This window comes from Strigops habroptila, chromosome 2 (assembly GCF_004027225.2).
Source record: "Strigops habroptila isolate Jane chromosome 2, bStrHab1.2.pri, whole genome shotgun sequence".
Lineage (NCBI taxonomy): Eukaryota > Metazoa > Chordata > Aves > Psittaciformes > Psittacidae > Strigops > Strigops habroptila.
Window position 1 is genome coordinate 96,186,819 of NC_044278.2, and position 22,164 is coordinate 96,208,982.

Genomic DNA, 22,164 nt, shown 5'->3' on the forward strand with positions numbered 1-22,164 from the left:
GTAGAATTCAGGCCTCATTTATTCCAGGACTCATTCAAAAAGCCTTCATTGCAGAGCCTGGCCCAAGCCTGTGTCCCACACAGTCCTCCAATGCCAGCCTATCAGCCCAGGCATTTTTGAGGGTGCCCATGTGCCCTTGGGCATCTCATAGGGCAGGAAACATGGATACCAGTGTGATGCTGTAAAATCGTGGCTCCATTAATTCCAATTGCAGTATTAGAGACAGAGGAAAATGAACCCACAAAAATGTTATACTCATGGTTTAGAGCCAAAGGGGCTGAAGGGAATGGAGAGTCAAGTGCTGCACAGTTTGGTCACAGCCAGCCTCTGCTACCTCTCTTGCAGCCATGGGCAGGGAGGCTGCCTCCAGCTGCCAAAAAGCCTTTATTGCTGCTAACAGCACTTATTTCTACCTGGAGCTGAGCAGGAGGGTGAGAGGGAGGAGGTCTGGGGGCTCCTGCAGGATGAAGCTCCACTGTGGGACTCTGTGGGACACTGTGTGTCCTCCCCAGCAGGTCCTGGCTGGCCAGGCTCTTGCACCAAGCTCATCTGTCCAGCAAGGCCATGCCCTGTGGAGGAGTGTGTTGCCACACCAGCATGTGGAGTTTGATCTGAGATGCCATCACAGGGTCAACTGGCTGCTTTATCCTTTAACAAAGCCCTACAGAAATGATTGACTTCACTGGACTTCTTTGGAGGTGATCCTCTACAGTGGTCACCCTTTGAAGAGCCAGATTTTGTACTCACGCCCCAGAGGGAGGCAGAGGCAGTGCTGGTTTTTGCATGGCATGTGGATAGCAGTAAGCAAATTCACTTGAAATTACTCCCTTGGGTGTTGCAGGGCTCTGCAGCCAACTGCCTCTTTGTGAAATAAACTCTGTATGAAATGATGATGCAAAGTTTTCTTATCCTGAAATTCAGCAGAACCACCTTCTTCACTGAGCAAATGTGTTGGCATCTTGCAGTGTGGGCTTTCTTGTGGAGGAGAGATGTAAGCAGGAAGGAAGCTGGCTTGGATTCAATTTGATTTCCCCAAGGTTACATATGTTAAAGAGAGAAAGCACACAGAAAACAGTAGATGCAGATAGAAGGTTAAATTCTGTTCTCATTTATGAAGGGATAAATGTACTGTAATCCTACTGATAACAGGGTTGTGCTGGATTGAAATGAAAATTGCTAGGGACAGACCTGACACAGGAAAGCAAACAACAGCATGCTGAAGAGGAAGACCTGCTTCTCACCTGGTCCTCTCATCCTTCTCTCTTCCAGTCTTTCCCTGGGCTAAATTCTGCTCCAGATTGCTCTGTGAAGTCCCTGCAGCAGAAGCCCAAACTGGCCAGAACCCAAAAGCAGAACTGCTCACCCTTTCCTCTCCACAGCCACGCCAAACCAGGGCTCAGTTTTATTAGAACACAGATTGACGAATCAAAGAAAACTCCGGGCTTCCAGTAGAAACATTTTGGGGGGCAAAAGGCTTCCAAAGAAATCTCCCTCTTCCCACAGTGACTGTGAAGGCTGCGCCTTTCCCTCTGGTTCTTATTTCAGTCCTATGACTGACTAGCTGCTTCCAGGACTGAACAAGTTCCTCACCTTCCTTCCCAGTGCCATCACTTTGGAGACTCAACCCTGAGTCTGTTTTCCACCCTGTCCCCTGGAGGAGCTCGTAGTCCCCCAGCAGCTCCCCATTTGCTCTAGGACCCAAGCTGATGTGGTTGGTTTGCATTCACAGTCCTGTACCTGAAAGTAGAACCTGGCCCATGAAGACCTCGAAGACGAAGTTCTAGAGAACAGCTGTCTCTGAACATCTCGCTTTCTCCCAACTCACCTTTCTACTCTTGTGTATATTTCACACCAGACATAGCAGAGTCATGATGGCATCTGCCAGTGCTGAGCAGTTTCAGCAGTCTATCCCCTTCCTCACCACAATGGTCACACAGGAGAACATCAAGGGCCCATGCAGTAATAGCACTGGCACACCACAGGCACAGGCAGGACCTAATCCATCAGTGAAAGCAGTCACCACCTACTGCTTCTCTCCAACACTTTCCACCAGTTTTGCTCCCTCTCTGGGGATTTGCTCAGACATCAGGAAGATCTTTGCTGTTTTCCTTCCCAAAGAGTGGTGGTTTTCTGTGCTCAGTGAGGGCACAGACAGGTTGGACTCCCTCACAAGCTTTCAGATCTTCTCCTTTAGATGCCCAGAGGAGCTCCATGGAGACACAACAGTCCATGCTTCAGTCTCCTACTCACACACCCCTTTGCTGTATTTCCTCCAGACATCCTCAGTTTGTGCCTTCCCTCGCTTCCCTTACAGGCAGTCTATAAGTTATCTCGATGTCAAGAAGCATTTCTCAATATACAGCTGCTACCTCTGCCCCTTTCTGTCTTTAAAGAGTTGCCTCAGGGACCAATAAATTGCATTCCTTTTTAAATGCATTTTCAGTGTCTTAAAATGATTGCCAGCAAATTTATCAGTACTTTCCTCATTACCTTGTGGTGCATAGCCAGATTAAAAGCAAAAAAGGTTGTGATGCCTAAACTAGGACACAGGCAAATAGAGACAGCAGCCCAATCCTAACACTTTGGTAGGTCCAGGACACCTCTATTTCTGAGAGGAAATTTCTGTAATTGACCTATTCAGGTTGCAGCCCCCTTAAACTACCCTCGCTTGGACATCTCAGCTCACTTGGTAAGCTCTGTTTTCAGACTCACTCCACTCCTCGAATACCCAGTTCGTGACTTTGGATCTCAGCTTGGGGAAGAGAAACTTAAAAATCTGACCTTGATTATGATAAATGTTCACATCCTTCCCCCAGTATTTTATCACTTGTCTTTTAGCCACAGATATTTTCACTGACCCTTCTTTCTTACTCTACTGCCCGTTATCTTTCTAATAATTTACTAATGGATTTTCTTTTCTATTCATATACATAAAGCACATTTCTTATTCCCCATGCATGCTTTGAACAGCATTGATTCATTTTGAGTTTTCTTAAGTGCTCTCTCCTTGCCCACAAACACTGTTTTTGCTTCTCAGATTCCTCCACAGCTTTCCTTTCCTAAACCAGATGCAGAGAGGGAGAGTTTGAAACAAACACCCCAACTTTTAAGTCCCCTCTGTGGTGAGACATGATCCAGAATGGCTTTTTCCCCTTTCCAACAGAAATTATGCTGTCCTACCACAGTTAAACTGGGTCCAATTTTCAACTACATCTTCCATAAATACTTACCCCAAACCTGAATAGCAGCATTTTTGCCCAGTGGGAATTGAATGTCGATTTTTGACAGTAATGCCTAAATCCTTCAGGGACTCCCCTATCTTTCTTCCAAATCTTCATAAATCCACAGGAGAGTATCAAGCAGAGCACAGAGGAAATGTCTTATCAGGTCTGGAGCCTCTGGGACCATCACATCAAATCCAACTGTACAGTCCCCACTAGTGACCAGAGTTAATTTACTTATTGACAGCTCAGAGCCCTTCAAGAAATCACTTGGTAGCATCCGTTTCAATCCTTCTGAATACACCTTCAGTCCAGTGGATACTGTTAGTGATAACTTCAGCAGAGAGATAGTCACTCAGCAAAACTCTTAAGCCCAAAGGCAATATTCAGTGTGAGGATACTGTCATTTAAATCCATGGCAAAAGCTACATCCCTGCCTGTTGCACTAGGCTGGGGCTGGCCAAGTTCTTGCCCTACATCCGCCCTAGCAGGAGTGCGGTCTAAACCCCAGGATCCTGAGACAGATCCTGGTATCATTGTCTATTCTCTTATCTCCTCAAAACAGTAGAAAGAGAGGAAACGCACAAGCACAGACAAAGGGAGACCCATTGCTTCATTCTCATTTGGGCCCTGATTCAATTGTGTGGCTGCTCCTGCCCTGCTAGGGATGAAACAGTAGCACCTAAACACTATTTCTTGATTACAATGACCTTTTCCCCCATGTCTTCTTTACCAGTAGCAACAGGAATGTATGCCATAAAGTAGCAAAGTATATATATAATGTCAAACTCTGAGAAAATCAATAAGCTGCAGTTTTACACTCATTTTTAAGCTGAAACCCTGCTTGCCTTTGGTGTCATTGTGAAGCTGTGAGGCTGAACCTGTGAATATGATGGCCAGGATTTGATCCTGTTTCATTAAGAAAGCCATGAACAGCTGCAACTGCTTTTAAAGTGGTCACAACGACAGCTCTTCTGCTTCTGGTCCGTTCAAAGTGACACGTTCCTCATTTGATCTCCTTCAAGTGCACTGCTTTGTTGTTTCTTTCCTCCTCGAAACTAAAGAGTGAATGAAAATCTTACTATTTTGGATGGCATTAAAAAGAAAAAAATAAAAAGGGGGCAAATAAAGACATTTTAATTGCGTGGGATTTCTGAGTAAGGTTTCAAAGTGGGGCAAAAAAATAGCTGTGTGCCTGGTACACAGAGAGCCCTTTCTCTTCCCCTTTGTGGCAGAGGAATCAATGGAATTCATATAAAAGAAGGAGGGGGGTGGGAAGAGAGATAGGAGATGTCTTGCTTGGTACCAGCAGGTCACAAGCCTCATGAGGCTCGAGCAAGGCTTGCAAGGAAGCGGCTGACTGTATCTCCATGTGTACCTTTTTGTTCCTTGCCTTGGATTTGCTAGTCAGTGGCATGCTGCTTTGCCTGGCTCTCCATGGAGCTTGTAGCCTACAAGAATTTGGACAGAGTGGTACAGACATCGCCAACAGAGACTCTGATCACTGACTATGCCTTTAAATGCAGTCTCATGACCTAGTCTTTACTTCACTACCTATTAAAGCAGGAGACAAGACGTACATAGACAGCTTCCATTCAGACACCCAGAAGGACAGAGAAAGGCAAGACAATTTAACAGAGCTAACTGTGAGTAAATACAAGGCATTAGAAGTGCTCTCTAGAGCAAAGGGCATGGAGAAAGATTTGTAGGAAATCCTGAAGTGAAAGACGGTGCAGTATGTTTTAAAATATACTTGCATACAATATTCAAAATGTGAAATTCTGTAAGGAAAACTATTCTGTCATTTTAGCATTAGTCCTTTAAATACAGATTTAAGTGCCTCTTACTAGAACATTGACCAATGCTTGATTTCCCATGAAATTCCGAAGCAGTGATTTTATGCTGCAAGCACTGGTGCCTTTTGTAAATATAACCTTTTCTTACTGGGATACATTTCATAAAAGGAATAATGGTGGGGGATAGGGTGTGGGGAGGGGGAATTTGAAGCCAGCCTTTAGCAAACTTGGATCTAAAGCCCAGCCTGGAGCCTCCAGTTAGATACCTGCACCTCACAAGGGATGGCCTTCATTCTGGGAGTGCTGGATGTAGCCTCCTTTCTGCTGGGGACAGAAAGGAGCTGTGGGTGTTCAGCAGCATGGAGACTGCAATAAAGTGTCCCATCATCTGTGCAGGTAGCTAGCTTTTTAACCAAGAAGTTCTGTGTCTCCACACACTGTGATGGCCAAACATCCTACATGGTATAACATTCTGGCAAACTCATTTCTTGTTAGTCGACAGTCATCAGCATGTCCCTACATGGTTTTTATTTTCTATGACAACGGTTACTGGGTAGACCTGGACAAGTGTTTTAACAATGATCATTACTTTTGCAAGTGATATCTTAACACTGATGGAAAGAAAAAGTTCCTCTATCAGCTCAACCTATTCATTTTCTAAAGGTATCTGTATTATTAATTGTAGGTATGATTAGCTGGCGCAGAGTGTTCCCAGCTCGCCTTCATGTTGCCCATTTTCTTCTCTGCATTTGTCCTGTCTGCTTCTTGCTTAACCAAAGCAAACTGCATCTCCTATGACGAGCTGAAAGAGCTGAAGACTGAATTTGCCTTCAATCTCTACGGACATGTATCTGAAGCAGAGAACAGAACCAATCTGGTACTCTCTCCAGCAAGTGTGGCTGTTTCTTTGGAGCTTCTGCAGTTTGGAGCTCAAGGAAATACCTTTACAGAGCTGCAGGATTCTCTAGGATACAACATTCATGGTAATGTACTGCTTATAAAAAGTACTTCTTGCCTTACATTTAGCAATAAATTCACAGCTTTACTAAGGAAACAGCAATTACAGACATCATACTAAACTTCTGTCTTCTGTCTCACTGCAGGATGTAGTTTAGGAGTATTTTCTCCATCTTTCATAGCCAAGTACCAGCTGGAGAAAGAAAATTCAAGGAAATAGTTGAAACACATGTTATCATTCCTCTTTTCTCTTGATCAGTGCTTACTCTTTTACTGCACTGAAATATAACTACATCTAGAAAAGCTGCTTCTATGAGCAGCAGAATTGGTCCTGGTTTCCCAGATGTTCATCACGTCCGTTGTGTCCTGGCATCCCTGTGTCCGCTGCAAGGAGATGCCAGGCAGAGGACAGCTGTTTTCTCTCCAATCCCACTTACGTTTTCTCTCCTATCTCATTAACAAATTTTATGAAACCTATAGAAATTGAATTATCTTTAAGACTTTGAACCTTTTTCTAATGTTTTTACAACTGGACAAAAAGGTGAAAAGTTATTAGAAGAAGACTGGCAGAGGGAGATACATTGACAGATGGATGGTCCAATTGCATCTTTCCCTGAAAGTAGGCTAAAATAAAATTCACTGGGAATCTGGAAAGGATATGGAAAAGGCAGATGTCTTAAAATCCAGCGTTATGTCAGCTGAATTTAAGGATGCTGTTTTCATTTTAGCTCTGGATTATCCTACCATCTCACATCACACGTCAAAAACTATTTTACATTATGGGCACAATGTTTATGAAAAGCAGATGACTGCCTCATCTTCAAAATTTGCAGCTTACATACAAAACTTATGTATAGAGATGACACTGCTATTTCTTGGCATAAGATTTACTGTCAGTGTATGAAGACTAAAGACAAAACCTGCAGCAATTTCATCAGCCTGTACTGTAACTGTCTTAGTCACCATTACCATTCTGTATAGCATTGATATTCAAAATCAACACAGAGGTAAGAGCTACCTCTGGCTGATATACACAGATACAGAGGCATGTAATGACACAAGGACAGTGCATCTATATTATGAGTAACTGATATAATGAAATCTTGCCTATCTGTAACTTCAGTAGGGTAATATTAAACAACATTAATTCATACAGGGATTATACCTTGCTTGACACTTCTGGTCATCAGTGGTTCAGTTAGTAAGAAAGAATCCTAAAAATAATAATCCACAGTGAAATTCAGGCACAGCTCTCCATACAAAATGTAACAAAGTGCAGAGGTTGTTAATGACCTGCTAGCTCTTTTTTGCTGCCTTACTTCCCATGTGGCACATCATACCAAGCAGACATTTTATATCCATTTTAGTTGCCTGTGACACAAGCCACATGAGCTTTGGCTTTCAGTAATATTAATGCATGAATGTGAAAATAAAATAGGATGGGACCTATTACTATTGGTTATAGCAGCACATTTCTGGTGATGGAGAAGAAAACTACTTCCTCAAACGGTTTAAATCAACTAAATACACCAAAAAAATCAAATTTCCTATCAGATGAGTAAATCCAAATCATATATATGCATATCTGATAAAATTCCTTTGTTCGATTAGGTGTTTACATTAATGCTTCTGATGGTCTGTCTTGAACAATAATGAAGGATGAGGTTAAAAACTTAGCAGACTTAAAACAATGAAAACATTGATGGTTCATTCACGATTCATGGAGAATCCGCTCTTGCATGCACTCATAATCTTCTTTTAATGTTTGGAAGATTTGTTCACCTTTATTCTAGTACTAAGGAAAACAATGTTGAAAGGGATGTCTCTCTAGATAGCACAGACAAAATGACATGCTTTAAAATGCTTTCTCCTTGCTGCTTTATTTTATCAACAGTAGAGCATTTTAAAGCAATTTTGAATTGTTCTCCGAGTAAGAATTCAGGACTTTGGTTAGCTAAGCACTTTGATATGACTGAAGTTACAAGCTCAGGATACCACACCTCACGTTAACATCTGCTTCCAATTTACCATCTTTGATTTCTCACATCCTCCAGAGAGAGCTTGCCAAATGCTCCTGCACTAATGTAAAACACACGAGAAAAGCATTTTACACCTCAGACTGTGTGAGGTTTCTTGACATCTGTTCAAGGAGTTCGATAGTTTATCCCTTAAAGAGTAATAGATCTAAATTTTAATACTAGACTTCCCACAGGTGATTAGTCTTCCTGCAGGTTATTGAAGGAGCACTATAGAATCATAGAATCAACTAGGTTGGAAAAGACCTTTAAGATCATCAAGTTCAACCATTACTCCAGGACTGACAAGCCCACCAATAAACCATGTCACTGAGGGCCTCATCTACACAGTTTCTGAACACTTCTAGGGACGGTGATTCCACCAATTCCCTGGGAAGCCTGTTCCAATACCTGATTACCCTCTCTGTGAAGAAATTTTTCCTATGGGTCAGAAAACATGCACTGGATTCTCAGGCAGTAGAAATTGGTAGATGTGAAACTCTCCCTTTACCCCATCAAGAATTTGAACTGATGCAGTAAAAGTCTCCTGATGACCTGGCTGGCAGTTGGAGACTCACAGTGATCCTGCCCTTGACCTGACACTCAGCCTGGAACACATTAGTCTAGGTAGGATGGACTTCCCTGGTTAGCTGCCCCACGCTGCCCATGTCCCAAGCAGCAGCCCAGCCTGACTTCCCTCCGGCACTGCCTACACCCACGGGTGACCGGAGAAACTGTTCCCTTTGATTTAATGCAGAGCCTGTAAACATTGTTCAGCCTGGGTGCAAGTCCCAGGCCTCAGGAGGTCACCTCAACATGAACCACCCCATGACAGATCATTACAGCAAGCAAAGTAATGGCAGGCAGGAATGGCTGCTAAGTCACCCTTCAGTGGAGCCTACTAGAAACTTTGTGATTTTAAAAACACAAGAGCCTCTAAGTTTGCAGGGCTCATGTTCCTGCTGGGCCCACACCTCAACCTTGTATCCATCACAGAAGCTACCACCACTGAACTACCATTAGCTTCCAAGGACCAGGGGACCAGGACACTATTCAACCATTTTCATTAGTAAGGAACAAGCTAGAGAATACATTACTGAATTTTTGAATGACACTGACTCATAATTGCTACAAGCATTTTGAAAGACCAGAATAGAATTTTGAAGGATCCTTGAAAATCTGAGAAATACAAGAAGTGAATAGGACACAGTTCAATATGGGCAAGTATAAAATTCTACATTTACAGGCAATAATCAATGTTCAAATCAGTGAACAATGGGCCAAAGAAGAGTGTTTTTAGGAAAGGATCTGAGGGTTCTTAAGAATTAAAAAAAAATAATATTTAATGGGAAATATAATTGTACTTCAAAAAAAAGCAGGCACTGTTGTGGGTTGTTTAAGAAGAGTTGCTTGTAACACACATGAAGCAACCTGTCATCTTTATCTATCATTGCCAAGGCTCACCTGCAATAACGGGCCAGTTCAGGGTGCCATCCTTCAAGAAACAAAACAACATATCAGGGCCAAGGGTAACAGAGGCAGACCTGGGGCAGTCAGGGAGATGCCTTTCCTGGGATGGGTGGCATTTTTAATGGCAGGAGAAGGAGACAACAGTATTGTGGCATTGGCAGCTCAGCCAGTCATGGCCAGAGGTGCTAGATCTCACTAATGGGAACTCAGAGAGTGCCCAAGAAAAAATGATGTACCTTATGCACTGTAAAAGTTGTGTTTGCATGAAGGTGTGAGCCTGATATGAAATCAGCCACTTGACATACCTGCATTAGAGTGATTTCTACAGCAACATGAAGAGTGCTGTCCTACGCCCAGTGCATCACCATCCTTGAAAGCAGCACTCGACAGTAATACTCCATAAAGTCAAGAGTGCTTCAGTTGTTATAGTGATTTAACTTTCAGAGGAGCATCATGAGTGCTGCATCAGCATCAGCACTGGAGTTGAGAGCTGAGGAGAGCTGTGCAATCTCTGCTCTCCTCAACCTCAACACGATAATTAGTTTTTCCCTCTCTCTTGCCTGGCAGATCCAAGTGTGGGGGGGTTCTTGCATGCAATGTACGAAGGAGTGACCGACTCCAGCCAAGGCATGGTGGTTCAGCTGGCATGTTCCTTCTTTGTGGATGCCAGAGTGCAGCTCTCACCCCATTTTGCGGCACGTGCTGTGCATTGGGCAAACAGCAGCCTGCAGCAAACCAACTTCACTGACCCCAACAGAACCACAGCCCAAATACAGGAATGGATCACCGGTAAACTTGGAGGTAATGTAGCAATGAGAATGACTGCACATGAATAAAATCTAAAATGAAAGTAATGAGAGAAATTGCATTTAACCAAGTATGAAGTTTTTTTGCCACACTATGTTGTCCAAACCAAGGCTGAGAGCCAGGAATGTCCATAATACTGATTTCTAATGTGAAGAAAAAGCTGGAAAAGTCTGAATCTGAGAGTATACATTTGCAGTATCAAGCTGGTAACCTCTTGACCTTGTTCCTCTAATTTTTAACATGGCAATCCTTCACAGTGTTTTCAGTCTTAATGAGGAGCAGCCATATTCCCCAGGGACTGAATCTGCTCCATTGAATGCTTTCATGCTGCTGTGTGGAACATACAGGGCCATAAGCTCAGCAGTCAGACGCTGAGTTGAAGAAGTCAAAATGGGAACTAAAAATAATTTACTTTCCATATGCAAGAAAAGTAATGAAATTAAATTGTGTTAATGAAAAAAATAATTGAAAGAGCAAGTCCTTAGAAGCAGCAAAGCAAATCAATCCCTGATTTACCCCATCAGCTTAAGTTACATGAGCGTTAATTTGTCCATCAACATGCGAGGTGATGTTAAACACACACATTAAAGCTACTATTAAATAAAAAAACCCTATCCTTCTCAAATGAACTGCAATAAGTGATACAGCTTCATGATAGAAAAGTATTGCTCTAGAAGCAGGTATTAAAATGGGAGTTCATATTGTGGTGCTCACCTGCATATCAATGAGTTAAAAGTGGATTGCACTCTCAAAAATCGCTGAGATACCCAAAGCAGGATCATTTGAACTGGCAAGTGAATAGGAGAGGGAGGGAATTAGGATATAAGCTTCAATTGACTTAGTTACTTTGTAAAGTGGTGTGTCATCATGAATCCATTTCATGAGAGATTTCTGGTGCTAACAATAAACTACTCCAAGTTACATATGGGCACATTTCAGCTAGAAAACCAGCTGGGGCGAGGGCATGGTGCTGAGCAGTGGGCTGCTGTCATCTACGCTGTTCAGTGAGTAGCATAGTCCTGGCACAACTTTGGCCCTCAACACTGACCAACTCAAGCTGAGGAGAGCATGGACCAGCAGGCAACCCCAATGAGGTCCATGTACAGATGGAGAGGAGAAGGTAGAGGGTTTAACAGTGCTTTGTGAGTTGTGCCTCTTGCCGTTAGGGGTGAAGAGCAGTCCCAACTTGCTTTAGTTACTTGCACAGACCTGGCCTTCAGGCCTGGGTGAGTAGGATGGCATGTGTCCCCCTCCCTGTCTCTTTTCCATGCAGATGGGGATGTGCGCAGTGCGCAGTTGGAGACCACTGGGTCGCCTCTCAGCCAGGTCACCTTGGTGAGCACCATATACTTCAAAAGTATGTGGCAGAAGAAGTTTTCCTTTATGGATACCCAGATGCTGGCTTTTACCACGGCAGAGGGCTCAACACTGGAAGTGCCGACAATGCATCACACAGCTGAAGTTAACTACGGTAACTGCCCTTAATCCGGATTTGCTCTATTGTACAACATAGAAGTTTTATTTATTTAATTTCCACAGGTACCACACTAAGATGTGTTATTTTCCCAACTTGGAGAAGTCTCAGAAGAACTCCTGTCAAATGATGAGATCATCTGGGTGACGAAATTGACTCCTTATAATCCCAGGCAATACAAAAGAGATCATGGGTTCAAACTGGTTTCTAAAATATCTACTGTCCATGCCCCATCCCTCACAGACCAACACCTCCCAGAACTCTATAACAAACTTGTCAGCTGTAGCAAACACCAAAAGGCACCAAGATAATGTGCCAGGGGAAGGGAACAGGCGAGACTGAGGATACCACAGTATACAAAGTCCTTTGCAATAGCATGGAGCTTGTTAAATAAAGCTGCCTAGGAAGTGAGGTTGATAGGAAGCACATTTGACCCCGTGACAGACGGGCAGTTAAGACTAGGACTATAACAAGCCCCTACCAATTTGATTTGTGGAGTGGGTAAGAAATTTCCTGTCTCCTTGGCACTATCGCTGTTTGTCTCTTGAGTGTGCGAGCACCAGAGAGAGGATAGTATCACAGGGAACACCAGCACTGCACACCCATCCCTCCTGTCTCTGGTCACAGCCTGCCTCCAAGGCTTTAGGGTAAAACTGAAAATCTTCAGGGCCAAATTAGGCAACAAAGCGGGGAGAAAATTTTATGGACCTTATACTAAATCAGTGGATGACCGCAGCATGGGCTTAAACCAGTATAAACATAGGTCAAACTTTTATTTATATAATATATGAATACAGTGTTTGCTCCTTTCAAAGGCTTGGAGTATGTGAGTATGTGGGTTGCTGACAGAAGGACTCATGCTGTTGGCTTAATTTCCTGCCACCAGGAATTTGACCATTTAGCTTTACAATCTCTTTCAAATTGTAAAAAAGCTCCTTTCCCTTCTACCCTAGATTTCAGAACTGCACTTGGGTAAAAACCTTCCTTATTCCAAATCTAAATTTTTTCAAGACCAATTTATATCTCTTAGCATTGTGCCAGCTTCAATATTTACTCCCAAATCTATTTGCAAGTCACCAAGCTGCCTCTCAATTTTCCGTTAGCTAAGCTGAAGGTGTCAAGCTCTTCTAAACTATTCCACTAAACTAAACTAAACTAAACCAAATACTCCAATTCTCTACTGGTCCTTTTCTGAACTTTTCCAATTTAAATTAATCTTTCTTGAAAACTAATTACCAGCAATGTCCATACTACTTTCAACGAGGCCATATACATGCTCAATAAAATGCTCTTAGTATTTCTACGACTTGCTAAAAATACCTTCCATAGTGCACTGCAGAATCAGCTCAGGGTGGTAACTCAGGGTTGACCCCACCTGAGCCTTTTTGCTTTCTCCATTTTTTTTCCAGCTGATGAGTTGTAGGTAAATCAATGCGAGAGAAATCTCCACAGGTACATACCTGATATTTGAATTTCTTCACTTTCTATTTCTTTCTGTGACTTGATTATCCTTGATGAAAGGGATCATTTAAAGTTTGCTGATTGTCAGATTTGATAAGGCCAATTCAGTCTTTGTCACTAGAAATGTTAGAAGCATTTCTAACAAATCTGTTTGAAATTGATACAAAAGACTGGCCTAGTACAACAACAGAGAGGCATGAGATAACTTTCTTTCATTATTAAATGAAAACAGCTATCTCCCATCAGGCTCGAGTACACAGAGCAAGAAAGATTAGCAATGGCTTGTTATTGATTGCAGCATTTACAACATTGTTTATCCTTTTAACATGGCCACGCAGAACAAATTAGCCTGGGGACAATTAACACTGCTCTAAGAAAATGTCAACATTACTGTTTACACATGCCTTTTAAACACTGCAGCTATTTTACATATTCTTTTCTCCCAGGCAATTTGTCAACTGTATTTGAATACTGATATATATAATCCTTATGGGATGCTCAAAATCAGTTCAAGTAAGGAATGCTAAATGTTCTGACTCAGTCATCAAAAGTCTTTGATGTTCTTTCTAATTAACAAATAAGGGATGAGGCATCCACAACTTCTCTGGGATATCTATATCTATCTCTCTATATATAGATATTTCACACAATCAACTCTGTTCAGATGAGCCACTGTTGTGAGTTAATTGCAACCTGAGCTGGCTGCGAGAGCTGAGCCCGTGTGCTAAAGACAACCTCTTATACCCCATTACTGCGGTCCTGAACTGTTTGCTGACCCAGGCCTGGGTTGTGGGGTTTGGGGTTTTTTCCCACCTTAATGATGAAATAAAGATCTATATTTGCCCACCCACAGGCCAGTTCCAGACTGCAGCTCTGGAGGCTTTCAGTGTGGTTGAATTACCCTACCTGGGCGAGAAACTCAGCATGTTCCTAGTGCTTCCCAGCCACAAAAGAACATCTTTGTCCCAGATTGAGTCACACATTTCTGCCAAAACCATAACCCTCTGGGCCAGCAGCTTAAAAAGAATGAAGATGGACATTTTTCTGCCTAGGTAAGCATTGTCAGTACTCCAAGGTGGCTTCACAACTTCAGTTGTGAGAATTCTGTGTGATAGCGCTGACACAAGCAGTGTACGAGGCAAAATCAAATGAGATGCTTCTGGTTTTGTTATTCAGCACATGATCCGGAAAGCTCTAACCCTTTCTTAAGACATAAAGGGGTGAGCTAGGAATGCCAAAACTTTCTGGTATGTTCTGTACTGTTTCAGACACCAACTATTTCAGTTGATCCTACAGATTTCACTTACAATTTGTTTGGGGTATAACAATCCTGTAAGAATTTAAAAAGAGAGAAATGTTCCTCTTTCCCACACTCCATTTTTCACTTTGCTTAAGGAAGAATAAATATATAACCTTTAAGAAAACACAATAGCTTATTTTTACAACTTGTTAGTGTACTACAAAGGTACTGTACAAAGAACTCGGGGGTCCCCCACCAGTCATATCCATTTTTCTGTGCACAAAGCAAGTTTCAGCCTTCAGTTTTCCATCCTGGTCATTTGCTGCTGCTAGCAAATGCACATATCCCGGAGGTATTTTCTATTATCTATTCAAATGAAATTGCATGGCAGGAGGCATCAGGTGCAGTAGGGCCTTTTGTGGCTGTACCTATTGTATGGATCAGCATGGAAGGGCTTCATTCTACAGCTCACAATGCATGCCTCATGTTAATGAAGCGCTGAAAAACAATTTGTACATTAATACTTTTTTTTCTACAAGCCAATCTTTGGCAAATGTTTCAAAGGGCCCTTTGCTACAGCCGGAAAGATTGTTCAAAAGAGGACACCTGGGGAAACGCAGAGTTCCTGTGTCAAGAACACTGAGAGACAGTCTGATTGCAATAACTGAAGGCAGGGGATTCCTTATGTTATTGTCTTCAGGTTAAGATGACTTGCTTTTCTGCAAAGTACACTTATCAGGCAGAATGCATTGGGCTCACACAGAAATAGATAGATGTAATGCAAAGGCTTGAAAGAAACTGCATCTATTCCACATTTTAGCTCTATGAAACTGCAAATCTTGCATTTAAATAAAATCTCCCTATGAATTTCAGGTTCAGTATTCAAAGCCTTTTTGATCTAAAGACAGTTTTTTCTGCCTTGGGAATTAGAGATGCATTTGATCCCATCACTGCTAATTTTAAAGGCATTTCAGGTAAGAGGCTTGGCTGAAAAAAAAATGATCACTGACCCAGTAGTTGTAGACTCTTATATTGAATGATCCAGTAGACCTGAGCCTTCCGAATTGATTGTACTACTTCTTTTGTGAAACTCTAAAACACAATTCACGCTCAACTGTTCTACTTTTTACACTATCTGTCCAGCACCATCAGGTTACCATGCAGTTACTGCTGTTCCAACTAAATGCCAAGGGACTGGAATCCTTTGGCTTAGCCTGAACTTTAGGGAAGTTCAAGTTCAGCCATTGAATTAGTTGCCTGGCTGAACTACCTAACAGTTATGTGATCCTTAGATTCTTCAGAAAAAGAAGGTAACAGCATTCTGAATTTTAATAAATAGAATCATAGAATCACAGACTGGTTTGGGTTGGAAAGGACCTTAAGATCATGTAGTTTCAATCCCCCTGCCATGGGCAGGGATACCTTCCACTAGAGCAGGTTGCTAAAAGCCCCATCCAGCCTGGCCTTGAACACTGCCAGGGATGGGGCAGCCACAGCTTCCTTGGGCAACCTGTGCCAGTGCCAAATTAATTTAAATGTATTTATTTAAATGAATGTGTTTGCACTGAAATTCAGAAAATAACTACCAATACCCATTTCTGGGTTTGTTTTTTGGTGGTTTTTTTTTTTTTTTTTTTTTTTTGGTTGGTTTGTTTGTTTTGTTTTTGTTTGGGGTTTGTTTTTTTTTTTTTTTTTGGTTGGTTGGTTTTTGGCTTTGGGTTTTTTGTTTTGTTTTGTTTTGTTTTTTGTTTTTTTTTGTTTTGGTTTTTTTGTTTTTTTTTTTTTTTTATTCTGCAGAGCAAGATAATCTTTATATTTCAGAAGCTATTCACAAAGCAGAGATTGAAATAACAGAAGATGGTACAAAGGCATCAGGAGCTACAGGTAAATCAAATATACAGACTGTACTTCTCACTTCTGGAGCTTATTACTACAGAAATAACTACTAGTCTTTATTTATTTATTTATTAAGGCATAGTAGAATTTAAATGGATACCTACCTAAATTTAAACTTTTATATTTAACAGACTTCCATTTTGCCTTTGTAATTCTCATAAGAACTCTTTAATATTTGATCTCAGACCAGCATTACAGACTCAAGTGAAATCCAGCTTTACCAGCCCACAAAAAAATCCAGTTTGAGAAGATAAACCACTTATTTTTCTGTAGGTTAAATCTGTTTGCTCAGATCGTGAAAGCAAAGAATGAAGAAAGGTTACTAACATTTTATCTACAGCTCCTGAACTGTTACAGGGTTTGTTATTTGAAGATGATCTCTTTGACAGCATTAAAGGCAATGATGGGAAAGTTTTGTCTCCTTGAAGGCAGGCTTCTCTCTTACACACTTTGCAGAGTGACCTTTGTGTGCAGTAGCTTTTGCTAACAGCTCGTTTCCACATGAGCAGCTGGGGTTGGCTGATTGGGAAATTCAGAGTAAAATCTCAGCTATGGACTACAGAGTCCATAAACGACTCTCACAAGCTGCATAGCATCTCAACAGAAATCCTCCATCATAATTTACATAAAACTAAAATTACTGAGCTGTGCAATCCCCATTTCTCTTCTATTTTTAGTCACATGAGCCGTATCAAGGAAGGCTTCTATTTTTTTGTTTCCCTTTTGGAAGTCTCAGATGCTCCAGAGCTGCTGCAAGTCAGTGTGAAAGGCAATGGCAGCCCTAGACCCTGTGTAGTTTATGTAGGCATTACTGCTGCTTGCTTGCATCTCTTGAGAGGCTGAACATGTTCTCAAGCTGTTCAAACACCAGCACAGCAGAAAGGTGATGGTTAACAGCATCTCTCCTTTCCGCTTCCCTGGTCTGTGCCAATTGTAGATGTGCTCCACATGCACATTGCAAACGCTGGTGGTCCTTGACTGCAGATCAGGGCAAGAGCTGGGTCTCTCCCATTTCTTTTCCTTGCTTTCAGGAAGAAATCCAAGAGGCAAGTAGGGAGAGCATTGCAATGCTTCTCACTGTGGTGCTCATGACGTTGGGCTGCTCTGTGAGGTGCATCTCCCCTGTCTGCAGACATCCTACTGTCACAATGACAGAATGAACCTGAGCACACCCAATCTGGTGTAGTATTCTGCCAGCTACAGCAACTTTGAATAAGACACATGCTGTACATAGGTGGGTGGACAGTGAAAATTTGATGTAACTAAATTAACCTTTCTGCAGAGCTGTACAGTTTTAAATTTTATGACAATTTTCTCCTCTACTGGGCATCAATAATTTTAGCATATTTTTCTGGTAATTCCCATACGTATTAAAAGCTTTTAGGTGGTTTCAATTATGTATCAAAGACTAAGGGAATAGCAGACAGACATCAAACCTTAATCCCATTGAAACCAATGCCAAAACTTCACTTAACTCCAGTCAGACCAAGCTAAGGAGCTGATTTTAAAAGGTGTAATTATGTTTATTATTTACTTTAAAAGCTCTGGATCTAGTCACACAGTGTCTTGAAAGCTAAAACAGGCACTTTTTTTAGGAGCACTGAAACAGCGCCACTCAAACTAGTTTTACTGACTCGAATTTTCAATTGAATACCATTGTTTTAATGGCTTATTGAAAAATAATCCAAATCTGGGGGTTTTAGGCTGGTTTGTTTTTTGGCAATGTATTCTTAATACTATACTGGTACGAGGAAGAATTTAAACAAGAAGTATTTTAATAATAATAATTAACCTACAACCAGAGAGGGGAAAGACAGTCATAAATTCAGACCAAGGATACTTAGGTTCTGTTGAGAGCTCTGAGAGAGAAATTCCAGGTCAATGTAGATATTTCTTTGATGTTTGTCTCCCATTTAGAAAAGGGACTGCATTTGTGCCTTGTTTATCTTTTTTACCAGAACAGCAAGGTTAGGAATTGGCTCATGGGCTAGGCAATGGCAGGGTATGAGTCCAGCATGAGTTAGGGCTGTGGTAACAGCAAAAATTACCTTTGAAATCCAAAGCCAGGTAGGCTCGCTTCAGCAACAAAACACACACAAATCACCTGCATGTTGTCTCACAAGGCTTAACTTGGCCATTTACCTGGACCAATTTCACTGTTGGATAAAATTGTTGTTTTATTCTTAAAGCAGAGGAGCAAAACTCAAAGTACTAAACATCAGAGCTTGAGGGCACTGTACAGAAGATGGAAAGAAAATGGACACATTTTACTAATGTTTTCTGTGTTGCATTACAGCAATGGTGTTACTAAAAAGATCTCGAACACCTATTTTCAAGGCAGACAGACCTTTCACATTTTTCCTGAGAGAAGCTAATACAGGTACGCATGCTCTGTGTTTCGGTAGCAGAATCTTTCATGAGTAGCACCAAAATAAATTAACAAGTTCTTTGTAAATAGCACACCATTTTCAGTCCAGGAAATTTCAACAACTATGGAAACAGCTTTAGAGGTTTTAAAGCATAAAGAACACAGTTTAAAAAGAATGCATGATAGTCATAGAAGTCAGGGAAGCCAGGTTAGCCTCTCTTATCTATATGCCGTGCATACTAAAAAAGTTTTTTACTACAAATATAAGCTCTAGAAAGATCTTACAGATCTTGAGTTGCTCCAGTGGGTCCAGAGAAGGGCAACAAAGCTGGTGAAGGGTCTGGAGCACAAATCTCATGAGGAACGGCTGAGGGACCTGGGGTTGTTTAGTCTGGAAAAGAGGAGACTTGGGCAGACCTTATTGCTCTCTACAACTACCTGAAAGGAGGTTGTAGTGAGATGTAACAAGCGATAGGACAAGAGGTAATGGCCTCAAGTTGTGCCAGGGGAGGTTTAGATTGGATATTAGGAAAAATTTCTTCACCGAGAGGGTGCTCAGGCATTGGAACAGGCTGCCCAGGGAAGTGGTGGAATCATCATCCCTGGAAGCATTCAATAAATGCGTTGAGGCCCTTAGTGAAATGGTTTAGTGGTGGACTTGACAGTCCTGGGGTAAAGATTGGATTTGGTGATCTTAAAGGCCTTTTCCAACCTAGTTGATTCTGTGATTAAATGCCATAGGATTAGGGACTGACCTCCACAGGGCAATTCAAATTACAAATGGGCTAGATCATCTGGATTAATATGTGAAGGTAAGAAAGAAATCCTTTCCTATAAATGAAACTTATTCATGCATACACAGATGGCACAGAGCAAACAGACTTTTGCCTGTAGCCACCAAGACCTGAAACTCGCTGTATTAACTCCTACCTTAGCAGTTTCTAGGGGGATAACTCAGAAATTCTGAAGACCAACAATCTTTTGCCTAGCTACAGCTCACAATATGAAGAAGCAAGTTTCTCTTCCCTCATATTTTGAAAATCAACAGCTTTGAGGAGATAGTTTTACACATCTGGGCCATTTACTTCTTAAAATCCTCGCGAGCATTTAGGTTATCAAAAGCCATGGATATTCACTGTATGTCATCAGGTAACTTGGCTCTGCAAAAAGCCTAACTTGTATCTTCACTTTTGCAAGGAACTGACCAAACAAAAAAAACCTAAAAATCTGTATTTCTTTTGCAACTGATAACTTTTTCTGGTGACTGAACCACCAAAACAAACCCAAGAAAAAGTCCAACTCTAACAGAAGTGCAGAATATGTCTGACAGAGTGAAACATCACAGTAGTTCTTTGCTTCAGTATGAGACATGTAGTCTAATTTCAGCTGTCCAATCACATTGGTTACTCCAGAATCTCTGCCAAAGGAAAACACCGTATAGCTCATTAGCAATAATAAAGGAAAACTGCATTATGCACCATTTAGCAGATGCTTGCTCCTCCAGAGCATCAGGCCACCTCCAACAGCTCTTACCATTCTTAGCAATGCAGTAAATTTGCATCTGAAGTATTTTCCTAAAAATCCTTCAAAACCACCAGCTTTCTTTTGTAACTGGGGTCACGTCCATTTAGATTTCCAGGGAACATACAGCCATTTATAGCACTCAGTAAAACACTGGGGCCTGGCAAGAAGACCAAAGAGAATAATTTTCCTTATCCACTTCCAAGCAACACCCACTGTTCTCTGAGTCAGTGAATAGCTGCGTATGTAACATTCTGCTTTAAAAACCTGTATCTTACATTTTTAAAAAGATGTGTTTGCATTTTGTTCAAGAGAAAGGCACTACTTTGGTGTTTCAGATATGCTTTTGGTGATCATTGTCATTCAATGCATAAAAGTACTTCTACTTGGCAAATACAGAATTTTTTGAAAAGGCACTAAAAGCTGATCTATGAAACCAAAGCCACAGACTCTTCAGGATTAAGAACAAACTGATTTCAATAAATAAAATTGCTCAGTTTACAGTATTTTTTTATATATAAAGGAAGGAAATCAGATTGTAAAATAGGGTTTTTATATGATGCATAACAAAATCTGTAACTTCCAATCAACCCCAAATGAGAAGTACATTTCTGATATTTAAGCTTTTTAACACAAAAAGTGAAAACTGAAAACATTCAGTCATTTTGTTTGTTCAGACTTAGTGACTGGAGTTGTTCAGATATGAAAAGGGGAAAGCGTAAATAGGATCTGTTTGTAATGCATTTTATTAACTTAACTAGAGGTACTTAAAACTTATTATCCCTGTAAAGTTAACAATGAATCTTTATGTAGACCAAAAGTCTTCACTGCATCACTCTTCTAGTAATAGCAGAAACATATTTCCTAAGACTTAAAATAGCATAGTTCTGCATGAAATAATAGGAAAATTTTGGGATTTTTTAATCTGAATTTGGGGTTTGATCACATTTCCTCTGAAGGATAGGCAAGGTAAGAGCAATACAAGCAACTGAACCACAGATGCAATGAATCTGAAGCAGTGATTTCATTCAAGGGGTTGCAATAACCTCTTTTGAAACTACAGTATCAACAGAATAGAATGAAATTAGGCTGTTTTGCTCAGTTCAGAAGCAATTCCTTAGCCAATGTTTTGAGTGAGTTGCATGGTTTTGGCAAATTTCTGATTTGGGCTACCAATATTTGGAAAGGCCTTTTAGTTTTTTAATACAGAAACATTCAAATCATTCTAAGGCAAGCAACAACTGCAGTTGATTTTTCCATACAAGGGATGCATGATCACAAATCTGCTACTTCCATGCTTAATTTATGTATTTGAACTGTACTACACTTTGAAAATGTGGTCCCAAACTGAAATAATGTTAATATGGTTTTCATTTACAGGTTTAGTACTCTTTATAGGAAGAGTTACAAATCCTTCGTAATAAACACTAGGCAAATGTACTGTCTTCTGTTCCTCATACGGTGAGCTTTCCTTCAATGAAATTAAAGGCTACATTATATGTATTTATTAAAACACTGGTTTAAACATTACCACTTTTGCAAGAATAAGCAAACTTTATTTCCCTGTCCTAAAGTAAAAAACTTAAGAATAAAATTGAAATTAAAGCCTGGTCCCAGACTCAGCTGTAATCAGCTGAGACAGTAAGGTAAGCAGCACATAGCAAAATGCTGTGACAAGGAAATCAAGTTCAGAGGCTGTTTCAAGACTGACAGAAGAGGTAGGAAGCAGAAATACCTATTCAAATCAGTGACCAAATAAATATTATTACCAAAAGAGGTACTACATCTACTACCTTTTATTTTACTTTTTAAAGAGAATACAGCACAGAATGGACATTCCTAAAGAACACTGAATGAGGCTAAAAGCATCTAGAAAAATGCTTTTTTTCAGCATCCTGACAAAAATCGGGATACACCGAGTGTTTTAATACCAGATTC

The 22,164-nt window shown here is 41.0% G+C and overlaps 1 protein-coding gene across 1 annotated transcript; it reads left to right on the plus strand.

Annotated features, from left to right (window-relative positions):
- The first annotated feature begins 4,741 nt into the window (after positions 1 to 4,741).
- SERPINE3 (serpin family E member 3) lies at positions 4,742 to 18,950 on the plus strand. The gene is given in 8 exon segments (XM_030472311.1): positions 4,742 to 4,867; positions 5,703 to 6,000; positions 10,027 to 10,260; positions 11,540 to 11,737; positions 14,055 to 14,253; positions 15,315 to 15,415; positions 16,239 to 16,325; positions 18,634 to 18,950. Coding segments are annotated over 8 exon segments (1,371 nt in total). The 3' UTR covers positions 18,762 to 18,950.
- Positions 18,951 to 22,164: the final 3,214 nt, after the last annotated feature.